General features: G+C 36.1%; 1 protein-coding gene across 2 annotated transcripts in view; it reads left to right on the top strand.

Moving 5' to 3' along the window:
- The window catches only part of LOC136030892 (uncharacterized), an 81770-nt gene extending 65667 nt beyond the window's left edge, over positions 1-16103 (top strand). For both annotated transcript variants that reach the window (XM_065709985.1, XM_065709986.1), the window contains exons 10-12: positions 1861-2074; positions 8372-8534; positions 15773-16103. In XM_065709985.1, coding sequence (XP_065566057.1) covers positions 1861-2074; positions 8372-8534; positions 15773-15968 — 573 coding nt within the window. In that variant the 3' untranslated portion in view covers positions 15969-16103. The remainder of the gene's footprint in view (positions 1-1860; positions 2075-8371; positions 8535-15772) is intronic.
- The last annotated feature ends 368 nt before the right edge of the window (positions 16104-16471 follow it).

Below are 16471 nucleotides of genomic sequence, written 5' to 3'. Positions count from 1 at the left end.
CTCTTTGGTTGAACTGCTACAACCATACGCATATTGTGAAGCCCGAGAGGTTTTCGATGTCTCTTTGGTAGAAATTAAAGCTTGGCTACATGGGTTTCCTGTAGAACTGAAATGAACCGAAAAGATTAAAAAATAATTAAAACCTTTTATAGGAAAATGAACTTAAAAAAAAACAAAACAAGAAAAACTTTTTCGTAAAAAGTAATAGTCTGTATGCTTTGGCTTCACATCCGGAATCCTGTATCAATGGAAAAAAGGGGAAAAAAGTACTTATTTTTGTTCTTACTTTATTCCCTTTCATATTCATTCTTCTCTTTATTTTTCTATTTCCCCCCTTTTTACTCTTTTCTTTTTATGTGACAACAAAAAGGTTTCCTAATATAAAGTTGAAATATTTGGACATTTATTATTAATTGTACAAGAAAGTTTTTGTTTTCCCAAGTTATTACAAGTTTTAAAATTTTTCAATATTTTCTTTTTTTGTTGTAAATAGAAAGACAGTACAGTCTGTGAAATTACTTATGAACTTTGTATATAATTAAAGTGAAATTTTTAATATGGCAGTTAAATTTAAAGCCAACAATTTTTGCGCATAAATAATGGTAATAAATGTCCGAATATTTAGGCTTCATATCTAAAACCCTATATCAGCAGAAAAAAGGGGAAACTATAAGAAGTGAAACTTATTTCTGTTCTTATTTTTTCCTCTAACATTTTTTTCTTCTCTTTATTTTTTATTTATTTCCCCTTTTTTCCGTTGATAGAGGCTTCTAGATATGAAGCTGAAATATTCAGAAGTTTATTATTATTATTTTTTTTTTAATTTGACGATCGTATTAAAAGTTCTCCCATTTTTGAGTATTTTTATTTCATTCAATTATAAATGGACGTGCAGTATAGCCTAAGAAATTATTTGTCCGTCTTTTTCTCAATTCAATTGTACTCATCAAAAATAACAGATTCAATAAACTTGACTTGGAGATGACTTGGATGTTCAATAACGAACATGGAGTGAGTGTACCAAATTGATTGTAATGCATATTTGTTCTATCGACTTCACGTGATTATTTTAAATGCATTAACGTTTACATTGCAGATGATGAAAATAATATCAAAGATGTTATTTGAACAAAAAGATGATGTTACTTAATTGATGATGCAGTTTCAACTATGATGTAATTACAATTGATGATGACGTTATTTAGAAAAATCTGACATAATTTCAGAACTATGTTATTTGAAAAATAAATAGCGCTTAATTTTGATTAAAAAACACAAATAGCCTGTGCCCACGCCTTACGGACACCCTGTAGAAGAAAGTAGGGGACAAGTCGCCGTTGATCTACTATTTGGTTATCTAAGTGTGTCCTATATGAATAATCTATTTTCGGGTATTGTTTCAGTTTTCTAATGCGCTATTTAATAACGTTATCTAATCTGTTATCTAAATGCGACCTATATGATTTATCTGTTTTCAAATATTGTTTCAGTTTTCATCTCGACTTCCATAGATGTGTAAATAAGAGTTAAAAAATGTGAATGTATATTTAGGCTTCATATCTAAAAGCCTATATCAATAGAAAAAAAAAGGGGGGGATAAGAAGTAAAACTTATTACCGTTCTTATTTTTCCCCTGTTATATTTATTTTTCTCTTTATTTTTTATTTATTTCGCCTTTTTTCCGTTGATATTGGCTTAAATATATGAAGCTGAAATTTTCGAACGTTTACTATTATTTGTTCATTTTTATTTAAAAAAAAAAACACAATGAAGCATTTAAAAAAAAGAGAAAAAAAAAGGAATCACATTCCAACTCATTAAAAGAATTACCAATTTGTTTTAAAACAGCTTCATTTTTAGGCCGACATAACAAATAAGGAGGATGTCGATCGTATGGTAGATCAAGTAATAAGCGAATGGGGTGCACTTCATATTGCTTGTAATAACGCTGGGGTTAACTTGAACTCTGCCAGTAAGGATACAACCTTAGAAGAGTGGGATCGAACTATGAATGTCAATTTGAGAGGAGTTTTCTTATGTTGCCAAGCCGAAGGTCGAGCTATGATGAAACAGGGTAAGAAATGTAACGTCTTAGAAAATCATTATATAATTCGTATAATTGTATAATTCGAAATTTAGCCTTTTTTGAAGAAAGCCAGAGCATTCTTGCTGTAAAAAATAATGTTTCAGTTCTCGACTTTTCAGTTCTCGATTCAGTTCTATTTATCACACAATGACCTTTTTATTTTTCCAAATTTTTGACCTTATTATTTTTCCAAAGCTAAAACAGGAACCTGAAAATGTTTATAAACAGCCGCAATATTTGTCTTTAAGTTCGATCCAGTTTATGAACATAGCACGGCAGCCTTTTGAACTGGGGAAATATTTACGTTTTTTATTTTAAACCTCGAATGATAAAAAAAGAAAGATAAAAATGGGCAAGTAATGTAAGTTGGCCATAAGTTCAATGAAAAGGGGTTTTCCATTGATAACCTTAACATTCAATAAAAAATGCAATTACAAAATTTAATTTGTCAATTATGCTAAAGCATAAAAAAGCTAAAAGTAAACTTGATCTTTCAACATTTTTCACCTGCATAAAAACACAGAGTTCCCGGTCATTTCCGGGGGAATACTTTATTAGAACCCCTCCCCTCTCCTCCCAAATCAGTAGCTTGCCCCCTATACTTTCAAATTACCTTTTTAATACTATCAGTGAAAAAGACCTTTTTGGTATATTCATTAAAATAATAAAAAAAAATCCCCCACCAAAATTTTGAAAAATCGACCCCCCCCCATCTCTGTTTTGTGAATAGACACCACTGAACCAATGGTCAGTGGTAAACGTAAAGAATATATACATCATATTTAAACGTTGTCATTACTTTTATTCAGTAACTCTTGAAATATAGCAACCCCTGTGTTATATTAAATAATTTTTTTAACTAAAAGTAAGGAGCGGTATTAAAACTTAAAACAAACAGAAATTGTTCCGTATATGAAAGGAACTGTCCCCTCCTCAACGCCCCGCTCTTTACGCTAAAGTTTTATTGTTTTAAAAATTGTTCTTATTGTTTAAAAATTGTTTTATTGTTATTGTTTTAATTGTTTTAGGGTTGTGAGAAAGAGTTAAAATTTACCACAAAGAGTGAGGCGTTGAGGAGGGGAAAACCCCTTTCATATGAGGAATAATTTCTGTTCGTTTTAAGTTTTAATGTTGCTCCTTACTTTCAGTTAAAAAAACTAGTTTTTTATTTAATTTTTGAACGTTTTTGAATTAATATTAAAATGAAATTTGCATATTAATTCTTTTTTCTGGCTAAATGGCTTTCCCTTAGTTTTGATCAGATGATTTTGAGAAATAAGGGGTGGGGAAGGGGGCCTAGTTTCCCTCCAAATTTTCGGTTACTTAAAAAGGCAACTAGAACTTTCAACTTTTAACGAACGTTTTTATTAGTAAAAAATACACGTAACTTAAGAATTAACTTACGTAACAAACTTTTATATTCTTATATTTTTATTATGTATATGAAGGGGTTTGTCCCCTCGTTGATACCTCGCTTTTTACACTAAATCTTAAGTTTTGTCTCAATTCTTTAAGAATGACCCCTGAAACAGAAAGGCCGAAGAATAAATAGTTGAAATTACCAAAAATACTTTAGCATAAAGGGCGAGGTATTTATCTCCTCCTAAATACCTCGCTCTTTATTCTAAAGTATTTTTAGAACCCCTCATATGCGCAATAATCTCTGTTCGTTTTAAGTTTTAATGCTACTCCTTACTTTCAATTGGAAAAAACTTTTTCATGTTTATTTTTTCATTTTTTTATAGTAATGCTAGAAAATCCCGCACCCTTTTCATTGAATTTCTCTTCCCCCATGACATATTCCTCCAAGGAAAGATCCTCCCACAAAGCCCCTCCCCTCAACCCCAAACCAAAACAAATTCCCCTGAAAACGTCTGTACACTTCCCAATAACCATTACTGTATGTAAACACTGGTCAAAGTTTGTAACTTGCAGCCCCTCCCCCAGGGACTGTGGGGAAGTAAGTCATCCCCAAAGACATAGTTATTATGCTTCTCGACTATGTGGAACAAAATGGCTATCTCAAAATTTTGATCCGTTAGCTTTGGGAAAAAATGAGCGTGGGAGGGGGCCTAGGTGCCCTCCAATTTTTTTGGTCACTTAAAAAGGGCAATAGAACTTTTCATTTTCGTTAGAGTGAACCCTCTTGCGACATTCTAGGACCACTTGGTCGATGCGATGACCACTGGAAAAAACAAAAACAAAAAACAAATAAACACGCACCCGTGATGTGTCTTCGTCATGATTTAGTGAACGACTAAATTTGATGAAACTTATATATTTAAAATCAGCATGAAAATCCGATTCTTTTGATATATCTTTTAGTATCAAAATTCCGTTTTTTAGAGTTTTGTTAACTATTGAGCCGGGTCGCTCCTTGCTACAGTTCGTTACCACGAACTGTTTGATTTCTGATCATTTTTATATAATGCTGGAAATTCAGTGCCCCCTTCATGGAAAACTCCCTTCCCCCATTAAAAATTCCTCCATGGAAAGATCTTCACACTTAAACTTCTGCTCCCAATCCCCCCACTAGAAACGACCCCTGAAATTGTCTGTATACTTCCCAATAACCAATAAAATATGTAAACAATGGGCAGAGTTCACAACTTGCAGTCCTTCCCCTGGGAACTGCGGGGGAATAAGTAATCATCAAATACATAGTCATTAGATCTGTCGACTATGCTGAACAAATGGCTATCTCAAAATTTTGACCAGGTGACTTTGGGAAAAAATGAGCGAGGGAGGGGGCCTAGTTGCCCCAAGTTGCCCTAGTTGCCCAAAAAAATTGGAGGGCACCTAGGCCCCCTCCCACGCTAATTATTTTCCCAAAGTCAACGGATCAAAATTCTGAGATAGCCATTTTATTCAGCGTAGTCGAAGAACCTTATAACTATGTCTTTGGGGACGACTTACTCCCCCACAGTCCCCGTGGGAGGGGGTACAAGTTACAAACTTTGACCAGTGCTTACATATAGTAATGGTTATTGGGAAGTGTACAGACGTTTTCAGGGGGATTTTTTGGTTGGGGGAGGGGTTGAGAAGAGAGGGATATGTTGGGGGAACTTTCCATCGAGGAATTTGTCATGGGGTAAGAAAATTTCCATGAAGGGAGCGCAGGATTTTCTAGCATTATTAAAAAAAACAATGAAAAAATAAATAAAAACAAGTTTTTTTCAACTGGAAGTAAGGCGCAGCATTAAAACTTAAAACGAACAGAAATTATTACGGATATGAGGGGCTCACCTCCTCCTAATACCTTGCTCTTTACGCTAAAGTATTTTCACTAATTTCAACTATTTGTTCTACGGCTTCTGTGATTCAGGGGTCATTCTTAATGAATTGGGACAAAATTTAAGCTTTAGTGTAAAGAGCGTGGTACTGACGAGGGGGTAAACCCCTCATATATGTAATAAAAACATGAGAATACAAAAGTTCGTTGCGTTTACTTTTTAAAAGTTTTTACTGTTTTAAGAAGAAGAGTTGAGAGAAAGAGTCAAACTTTAGCGTAAAGAGCGGGGCGTTGATGAGGAAGCAGCCCCTTTCATATACGAAGTAATTTCTGTTCGTTTTAAGTTTTAATGTTGCTCCTTACTTTCAGTTAAAAAACTCGTTTTTTTTATTTAATCTTTTATAAAATCGTCCTTGCAAAGCTAAGAAAAGAGCTTATTTGCGTGCAATAAGGCTAGTAATAAGGCTGATGACAGTAAGCCCTTATCCCACTTCCATAGAAATCAAGTAGATTCAAGCCTAAGTCTTAATTCTCACCACGTTAGATTGGAGTCCATCCTCCTCTGCGTGAATATACACTGATGGGAAGAATATAGGGCTCCTTTCCCTATCCCTCTTCATCTGTCCTGCCCTTTCCTATACGCTTCACAGAGCCTAGAGTGGGTGTAGATTCCAAAAGTGTGTTGCTAGGAAACGAGCTATTTCTTCACACTTTTGATCATAATGATATAAGGATCTCCCCCCTCCTATTTAGGGGGCTGGGTCTAGAACTAGAAATGATACAGTATAAAAATTAGTTCTCAGTTTCGTTCGAGTAAAAAATTACCACCCAAGTTTTTTGACATTCAACCCTCTGTCCTGGTATATAGTGTGACTACAAGGATTTGAGCCACCTCCCCCGGTTCAATAGAAGTAAGATTAGCTTTGGGCCTGAAAAGGCATAAATAGGATATTAGCTCTTACCTCCTACCTTTTATATTCTGATCAAAACTTGACCAAAAAGGCATAAATATGACAATAACCCCCATTTTCCACCAAGTCTGAGTGTGAAACCAGACATTGCAGAGCAAAGGTTGCTCCGTCCTGACAATGCCCCATGTCTCACTGCCATCTCCGTAACAGAATTCTTGATTTCAAGAATGTATGTGGTTCCCATTCCCCTCATTCCTCTGACCTCAGTCCCTTTGACTTCTTCCTTTTGAAATGTCCTCAATGACCGTCATTTTTGGACTTTTGAAATCATTCAAAAGACTGCATCAGACATACTGGAAGACCATAATGGTTGAAGGCTTCCAGCGCTGCTACGAACAGTGGGAACAACGTCTCCATCGGTGTGAAGCTGCCCAACGGAGCTAGTTTGAACGGCATAACAATGATGTTTGAAAAAAAAATTGCTAAGTAAAAATACTTTTCAGGGCTGCTTTGTTGAAATTCAGGACAAGTAAATTCACAAATTAAAGCGAAGCTTTGATTTGTGCATGATCCTTGTTCTGAATATTAGCAAGACAACCGTGGACAAGTTACTAATTTTCAATATTATCACCATTTCTAATTGGATTTTAGATTGAATTCCATGGTAAAACGGACTTGCGTTATAAAGGAGACCTTGGGGGAAGGGGTATTTTTTAAGATGTTTATAAGAAAGGAGGAGCTAAAGTATGTTATGGAATTGAGCGGGAATAATTTTCCACTTGGGGCAAGAAGAAAATATTTAGGGAAGAGGGAAGGGCAGGATCTTCCATACTTGTGCCCCGTCGTGTGTAGAGATATGGATGATACTGTGGGTCTTATGGTGGGTGGGTATGAAGAATTGTGTGAGCCATGAAAGGAATTGTATGGTGAGTATAGGTTTATGAAAGATGGTTGGTGAGTGTGATGAGGGAGGAGTATTTTGTGAGTGTTAAAGGTTCTCAGGCTAACAATGGATGATAGAAATAAATTTTTGTAATTTTTTAGTTTATATAGTGTAATTTACTAGAAATAGATTGCTAATTTTGTATTGCCGAGGCCTTGGGGATATTGAGCAATACAGGTTAGTATTATTATTTTCCTAGATCTATGAGAAAAAAAATGTTAAGATAGCTAAATGTGTATTCGGGGGGGGGGAGAGGGTAGGAACACTGGAGTTAGCGCTCAAATCCGTATGATTTTAGAAAGTGCAGAACTAGTGCAGGACGTTATTTTCGTTATTTTCCTCTCCGGACGACTCATTTTTTTTATGACTTTTTGTCTTTGTTCGAGGAGGATTTGTATTTTTTAAATGATTTATCTAATGGAAACAGAAAGACTTGATTCCATCTATTGCTCTCAAGCAGTGTTGGGCAATGTGACTCACCAGTGTGAGTAACACTAATTAAAAAGTAAATTTATTTTCGCTTGCCAATATTCACTTCAGTTTGGAAAACTTTAATAGTTTTATTTCTATAATTTTTCTAATAAACAAACCAAAAACAGCAAATAAATACAGTATTTTCATGGTATAGAATTCTATAGTTTTTTTTTGTAGTTGCAGCCACCCTCGCCAATTCTACAATCATCCAATCAAAATTTTGCCATAAAAACTCTATCATCCCAGAATAGTCTGTTATACTATTCAGAACTAACTAAGTTATAAGCAAAAATGCATCCAAAAACCAAAAATTTTAGTGGTAGTCAAGTACCCTGTTGTAGCAAAGTGGATTGATGCTCTGCTTGGCAATACAGGGCCCTGGGTTTGATCCCTGCTACAGCAAGGTTGGTTGACAAGGTTGCTACTTGTCCCTGTATAAAAGACCCAGTAGCTGAAACACTAATTCGACGAGGTGTGTGCCAGCAATGACTGAAGGATCTTAATGTAATATTAAAAAGTAGTCAAATATATCGATATATTCAAGGTTTAGCGGCATTGAGCGTGTCATAAGTTATTTTAGATGGCATCGCAAGTGAACCCAACTTTTTCTTGTATCACAACATGATGGATCACGTTACGATCTTCATTTTGCAGCATTTATTTTTCCATACAGTAGTTTAGTTTAAAAAATGTAGTTTAGTTTTAAACCGATTATTTTGTTTCAGGATATGGTAAAATCATCAACACTGCCTCTATGTCGAGCCTAATAGTTCCTCATCCTCAGAAACAACTTTCTTATAATACTTCAAAGGCCGGAGTTGTCAAGCTTACTCAAACTCTTGGAACAGAATGGATTGATCGAGGGGTCCGAGTAAACGCTATCTCTCCGTAAGTTACCAGTTTGTAGTTTATTAAATTGATCCGATTGTCTTACATTGCTAAAGACATATTTTGCTCTAAATATTTGTTTTAATTATTATCTAATGTATGTTCGGAAGGGTAACTCCCTCCCGAAAAGTTATGATGTTGGTAGACTTCAGGATGAAAATTTGAGAAAAAAATTCCAGGAACAGTTGAGTACTAAACTTGAGGGTTTAAAATTTGACAACGTGGAAGATGGATGGAATAATTTCAGAAAAACAATTTGTGAAGTTGCTGATGGTGTCCTAGGGAAGAGTGCTAAGACTGCAACTAGGAATATTAGTGAAAAAGCTTTAGGTTTAATAGAGAGTAGAAGGGGTTTGTATAAGAATTATCTGAGTGATAGGTCGTATGAAAACAAAAGGAATGTAAAGAAAGCGGAGAAAGCATTAAAATATGAACTAAGGAGATGTGAAGTGGAGGCAATGGATAAAATTGCTGAGGATCTGGAAGATCCGGCTAGACGGCATAATAGTAAAATATTATACTGGCATGTTAATAAATTGAAAGGGAGTAGCCAATCCGGACAAGTCCCAGTTAAAGATAGAAATGGGGCCACAATTAGTGATAAGGAAAAAGTTAAAGAAAGAAGGGTGGAACATTTTGAGAATGTGCTAAACCAAGATACAGTTACAGGAAAAGATATAGATGAAAATGAAAAAGTTTGTGATACCTTGGATGTGAAGGAAGATTTGTTTAGTGAGGAAGAATTAGCGACAGTACTAAAAGGATTAAAAAATAATAAGGCCCCAGGTATTGATAGTATGATTAATGAGTTTCTTAAATATGGTGGCTCTGAGGTTAGGAATAAGCTACTGAAGATTATGAACATCATTTTTGAAAAAGGGGAAGTACCCAATGATTTTAGGAAAACCTTAATTAAACCACTGTATAAGAAAGGTGACAAGAGTGAGTGTCGTAATTATCGAGGCATTAGTCTGGTCTCTGTAGGTAGCAAATTACTGAGTAATATGATACTTTTTAGACTGAGACATGCTGTAGAAAAAGTTTTAAGGGAAGAACAATGTGGTTTTAGAAAAGGTAGAGGATGTGTCGACCAAGTTTTCACTCTTAGGTTAATAATTGAGAAGTCCCTTCGTTGTCAAACACCTTTGGTCCTTAGTTTTATCGATTATGAGCAAGCTTTCGATTCTGTTGATAGAACAGCGTTAACAAAGGTCTTATCGTTATATGGTATACCAGAAAAATACATTAAAGTGATTTGCGCTGTGTACGAGAATAATACTGCTGCGGTTAAGGTAGGAAATGAGGTTAGCAACTGGTTTTGTATTAAATCAGGAGTTAAGCAGGGTTGTGTTCTATCCCCCTTTATATGGATCATTTTGATGGACTTCGTCTTAAGGAGCACAGGAAAGGCAATTGGAGACCATGGAATCAAATGGGGAGGAAGAACGCTCCTGGACTTAGATTATGCTGATGATTTAAGCATATTAGATGAAAGTGTGAAGAAATGGGAGAAAATAAAAAGTGCATACACGACGATTGCCGCAGAAAAGCTAGGTTTCCGAAAGAAACCAAAGGAAAGGTGGATCTCTGACACAACATGGAAACTGATTGACGAACGAAAGGCACTCAAGCAAGCCATGCTCATAGATACTACAAGGTGTTCAGAGCTGGCAACAAAACAATTATACAAAGGAAAAGATAATGAGGTAAAAAAGAGTGCAAGAAAGGACAAGAGACAGTTCCTTGAAAAGAAAGCAGCTTTAGCTGAAGAAGCTGCTAGGAAGGGTGACTCCAAGACTGTCTACCGATTGACAAATGAGATGGTAGGAAAACAAAGCAGCCGAATCACCCTTGTCAAGGACGAAAATGGATCAATTATATCTGATCCAGAAAAAATTGACGAGAGATGGGCTTCCCATTTCGAAAAACTTCTGAACAGACCGAGAACTTGCGACCAAGCTAACGTACCTGATATCCCTTTTATGTATCTAGACATCAATACAGATCCTCCGAGTGCTGAGGAGATCATGCATGCAGCAAAGAAGTTAAAAAATGGACGAGCCCCGGGTATTGATGGCATCTCAGCAGAAATGCTGAAGTATTCAATTAGTACCTGCATATCCATTTGGCTTTCTCTCTTCACCAAAATATGGACCTTAGTGAAGGTCCCAAGAGATTGGAGCAGAGGCATTATAGTCAAACTCTTCAAAAAGGAAGACTTGATGAACTGCCATAACTGGAAAGGCATCGATCTTCTCCCTGTCTCATCCAAACTATTAGCCTCCATCATTTTGCAACGTCTGCGGAAAGCACTAGACGCAACTCTACGAGAAGAGCAGCATGGTTTCAGAACTGGGAGATCCTGTTCTGATCTAATATTTGTACTGAGAATGCTTGTCGAAGAATCAAAAGAATGGAACAAGAAGCTCTACCTCCTATTCATTGACTGTTAAAAGGCATTTGACTCAGTTGACAGAGATTGCTTGTGGAGAGTTTTGAAATACTACGGAATTCCCGAGAAAATAGTAGATATGATTATAGCGCTTTATGAAGAATCGGAATGTTGCGTAAAGACCGAAAACGGTACAACCAGATTTTTCAAGATCATGTCTGGTGTTCGTCAAGGATGTGTACTTTCCCCCGTGCTCTTTATAATTATAATGGATTATGCCCTGAGATTCACATCGGGCTACGGGGTAAAAGTAAGCAACAAACAACTGTTTGATCTGGACTTCGCGGACGACGTTGTCCTTCTCGAAGAGTCTAAAGAACGGTTGCAGCAACTGCTTGACACTATTACCGAGAATGCAGAGAATGTCGGGCTAAAGATAAACATTGACAAATCGAAGAGCATGGCCATCACAACCTCGCCACTTGTTCTCCATTGCAAAAACAAAGATCTAGAACAAGTCCAGGAGTTCAAGTACCTGGGTAGCTGGATTGATTGTGATGGAGAGATCTCGACCGAGATTAAACGTAGAATTGGACAAGCTACAGGTGCCTTCAATAGATTGAAGCCTATTTGGAGAAGTAATAAATATTCAATGCGACTGAAGCTTCGACTCTTCAATAGCAATGTACTCTCAATTCTCCTTTACGCAAGTGAATGTTGGAAAATAAACACCCAGCTTGAAAAAAGGATCCTTGCATTTGAAAATATGAGCCTCAGAAGAATGTTGAATACAAGTTGGCAACAAAAAATTACAAATGCAGAAATACGCAGAAAAACAGGTCAACCTCCAGTCATTGAGTTGCTGAAAAGAAGGCGGTGGACATACCTGGGACACGTTCTTCGTATGGAAGAGAGCCGCCTTCCTCGAACAACCTATGAATGGAAGCCAGACGGTAGAAGAAAGAGAGGCCGCCCCAAAAATACATTGAGACGAACACATGACCGAGATCTGAGGACGGCCGGCACCTCACTAATACCTGAATGGGAAGACGTCATCGCTGCAGCACCAATGCGAGACGAATGGAGAGGCTTTGTCGACGCCCTATGCGCCACCGATGGCTCTGGAGGAACTAAGGTCTAAGGTACTAAGGTAAGGATGAAAGTGTGAGCAAAATGAATGAATTTTTAGAGGTTTTACGAGTTCAGGGTGCTAAAATAGGCTTGAAAATTAATGTTAAGAAGACTAAGTCACTAAGGCTAGGAATAAGTGAAGATGAACAGGTGACATTAGGTAACGAAAAGATTGATCAGGTTGGGAGCTTCACTTACCTTGGTAGTATTATTAGTAAAGATGGTGGGAGCAGTGAAGATGTTAAAAGTAGAATAGCTAAAGCTCAGGGTGTTCTTTCACAGTTAAAAAAAGTTTGGAAGAATAGAAAGATAAGTCTACATACCAAGATTAGAATATTGGAAGCTACAGTGATGACAGTGGTCAAATATGGCTCTGAAGCATGGGCACTCCGAAAAGCAGATGAAAATTTACTAGATGTTTTCCAGAGAAATTGCCTACGGATTGTTCTGGGTACCTGGCTGACTGACCATATTTCGAACAGTAGGTTGTACGAAAAGTGTGGTTCAATCCCGCTTTCTGGGGCTATAATGAAAGAAAGGTTGAGATGGCTAGGCCACGTTCTACGGATAAAGGATGATAGATTACCGAAGATTGTCCTTTTTGGCCAACCGTCTAGGGCTACACGGAAAGCAGGTCGTCCTTGTCTGGGTTGGGAGGATGTCATAAATAAAGATTTAAAGGAAATGGGAACTTCCTGGGAGGGTGTAAAGAGGGAGGCTTTAAATAGGTTAGGTTGGAGGAGGAGCGTGCGTGGCTGTGTTGGCCTCAGGCGGCTTGGTGCTGCAGTGAGTTATTAGTAGTAGTAGTAGTAGTATATATGTATATATATATATAATATATAATATATATATATATATATATATATATATATATATATATATATATATATATATATAAATATATATATATATATATATATATATATATATATATACATATATATATATATATATATATATATATATATATATATATATATATATATATATATATATATATATATATATATATATATATATATATATATATATATATATATATATATATATATATATATATATATATATATATATATATATATATATATATATATATATATATATATATATATATATATTAGATAATGTGTGTGTGTGTGTGCGTGTGTGTTTTTTTCTGTGTATTTGTCTATATATGTTTGATGCAATCCTAGACTAATACAATCCCCTAGATCCTAAATCCTAAACTTTTTATGGCACTTGGTATCTACCAAGTGACATATAGCGATTGCAAATTCTGTCATTGCAAATTCTGTCGGTCTGTCTGTCCCGGTTTTGCTACTTTAGGCACTTCCAGGTAAGCTAGGACGACGAAATTTGTCGGAACCATACCAGACTAAACTAGAAATTGTCGTTTCCCCAATTCGACCATCTGGGGGGGGGAGTGGGGGACGGTTCAATTGGAAAAATTAGAAAAAATGATGTATTTTTAACTCACGAACGGGTGATCAGATCTTAATGAAATTTGATGTTTGGAAGGATATCGTTTCTCAGAGCTCTTATCTCAAATCCCGACCGGATCCAGTGTCGTTGGTGGGGGGGGGTGACTGGAAATCTTGGAAAACGCTTAAATTGGAGAGATCAGGATGAAACTTGGTGGAAGAATAAGCACAAGTCCAAGATATGTGACGGAAATAACCGGACTAGATTCGCTCTCTTTGGTGGAGTTAGGGAAGGGCGGAGTGATTCGGAAAAATTACAAAAAATTGATGTATTTGTAACTTACGAACGGGTGATCAGATCTTATTCAAGTTTGATATTTAGAAGGATCTTGTGCTTTAGAACTCTAATTCTAAGTCCCGACCAGATCTGTTGACATTGGGTGGAGCTGGAGGGGGAAACCGGAAATCTTGGAAACCGGGAATCTTGGAAAACGCTTAGAGTGGAGAGATCGGGATGAAACGTGATGGGAAGAATAAGCACAAGGTATTGATATTTGATTGACATAATTGGAACGGATCCGTTCTCTTTAGGGGAGCTGGGGGTTGTTAACTTGGAAAAATTAGAAAAAATTAGGTATTCTAACTTAAGAACGGGTGACCGGATCTTAATGAAATTTGATATTTGGAAGGAACTCATGTTTCAGAGCTCTTATTGCAAATCCCGACCAGATCAGTTGACATTGGAGGGAGTTGGAGGGGGAAACTGGAAATCTTGGAAAACGCTTATAAATGTCGTAGATACGTGATTGACGTAACCGGACTGGATCGCTCTCTTTGGGAGAGTTAGGGGTGGGGTTCAGTACTTTGGCGAGTTTGGTGCTTCTGGACGTGCTAGGACGATGAAAATTGGTAGATTCGACCATCTGGGGGGCAAAAGGGAGAGGAAAAATTATAAAAAATGAGCTATTTATTACTTACGAGTGGGTGACCGGATCTTAATGAATTTTGATATTTAGAAGGACCTCGTGACTCAGAGCACTTATTTTAAATCGCGACCGGCATTAAGCTTCTGATTTTCCTTTTAAAGCAATCTATTGATTCTTAGAATTTTGCCAAAGCTCATACTATATGAGCTTTTGACTCTTGGCTCTTCCGTCCTCGTCAAAAGTGCCAAATGAGCTCTTAGCTCTTGTTTGAATTTCTTGGCACTTCTTGTTCAAATTATCAAATAGATTCTATTTTTTTAAAAACAAACCAGAAAGTAAAACTCGCAAATTTCCATGAGAATATTGTAATCTATTCGCGAGGCTCTTAGGTGCTTAGGATCTTGTTCGATTAAAGCAAGTGTCAACGAAAAGCAGACTTTATGCTGTAGAAAGCGCACATATATAAGTATATATATATATATATATATATATATATATATATATATATATATATATATATATATATATATATATATATATATATATATATAGATATATATACACATTATGTTCTTGATATTAATCTTCAAACTTATTCTTGTACCCTGAACTCGCGGAACCTCTAAAGGCTCCTTCATTTTGTTAAAACTTGAGGGATGTAATGAACGATCGTCAGAGCCATTATAGAGATTACAATTAATCAGAGCGATTAATAATTAACAACCAAGCATAGCAATTAATTAGAGACCAAGATTAAAGTAATCATCAAAAAGGGCAGGAAATTACTTTTAGACACGCTCAGTAGCTCGACTTAGGTTTGAGAATATCGTCACCATATGAAACAGAAGATTCGAAAGGTGACGAGAATATCGTCACCATATGAATCAGAAGATATGTGTTAATGCCCTAATGAATACATGATGTGGGACATCTCGAATGAGCATAAAACCTAATTATTAAACAGAATAAATAGCCCCTTGCCTAGCTCCTTCACGAATAGACTTCGTCTGTTATGAAGAAAAGAAGACTATTGCTGGATCCAGATATCTTGGTGTAGGTAAAATGAAAAAACGAATGAGGGCGCCAGAAAAACCTTGGTGGGACCATATTCCTCCCGACACCCCTGGATCCACACCTGGAGGGAAGTTCATACAAATATGCATTTAAATTTCTTTGTGGGCTCAACAAGTGCATGTCTGTACAGAAAATATATTCCATTATGCAGAAAAAGAATGATATGATTTAACAATTATTAAATTGCGTAATTAGACTTTGCTACCCAACTGATATGGGTACCTATTGCCCTTCCAACATTATAATATTTTTTATTTTATTTTAGGTTATTTATATATTTTTTTTTTGTTTCAGAGGAATTGTAGATACACCGCTAATTCATAACGAGGCATTGAAACCTCTCTCAGAACTATGGCTCAAGGATATACCAGCAGGGAGATTTGCAGAGGTGACAGATTTACAGGGTGCTATAGTCTTCTTAGCTTCGGAGGCTTCTGATTATATGACAGGCCACAATTTGGCTATTGAAGGAGGACAGTCCCTATGGTGACCGTTTGGGATAACCTAACACGACAATATTACATGTTAAAATTCCTTTCCAATCATGTTTGTTATGGTTTTTTTCTGTTTTTTTGTCTCTTTGTTACTTTTAAATTCTTTTTAGAATAAACATCATTAAAAATGACAGCTTTTCTAGCCTTTCATGGAAAGCTTCGAAAGGCTTTCCCAGGTCAAGACCCCTCTCTCCTCTATAAAACAAAATTACATCGATAAGAATAGTGTAATCTTTTTTTAATTCATGTATATGCCACAATGACATGGTAAAATAAGAGATTTGTTCAAATATATAGGATAGGGGTCTGTTAGTGATTTCATCACTAACATTCTTAGTGATCTGTTTAGTTCCCTAAGGCATTAATCGAATGACTAGTTGTTCCTGTAGCTATGATAATTGACTAGAAATTACTCTAAACTACCCTTCAAAAATCCTTTTTTTTGTCCTTAAGGTTGCACAAAAATTATTACTCGGGTAGAATCCCGAAGACTTCGATG

This window comes from Artemia franciscana, chromosome 9 (genome assembly GCF_032884065.1).
Source record: "Artemia franciscana chromosome 9, ASM3288406v1, whole genome shotgun sequence".
Taxonomy (NCBI): domain Eukaryota; kingdom Metazoa; phylum Arthropoda; class Branchiopoda; order Anostraca; family Artemiidae; genus Artemia; species Artemia franciscana.
Note: the sequence above shows the minus strand (reverse complement) of the source record. Positions and strands in the feature narration are given on the sequence as shown.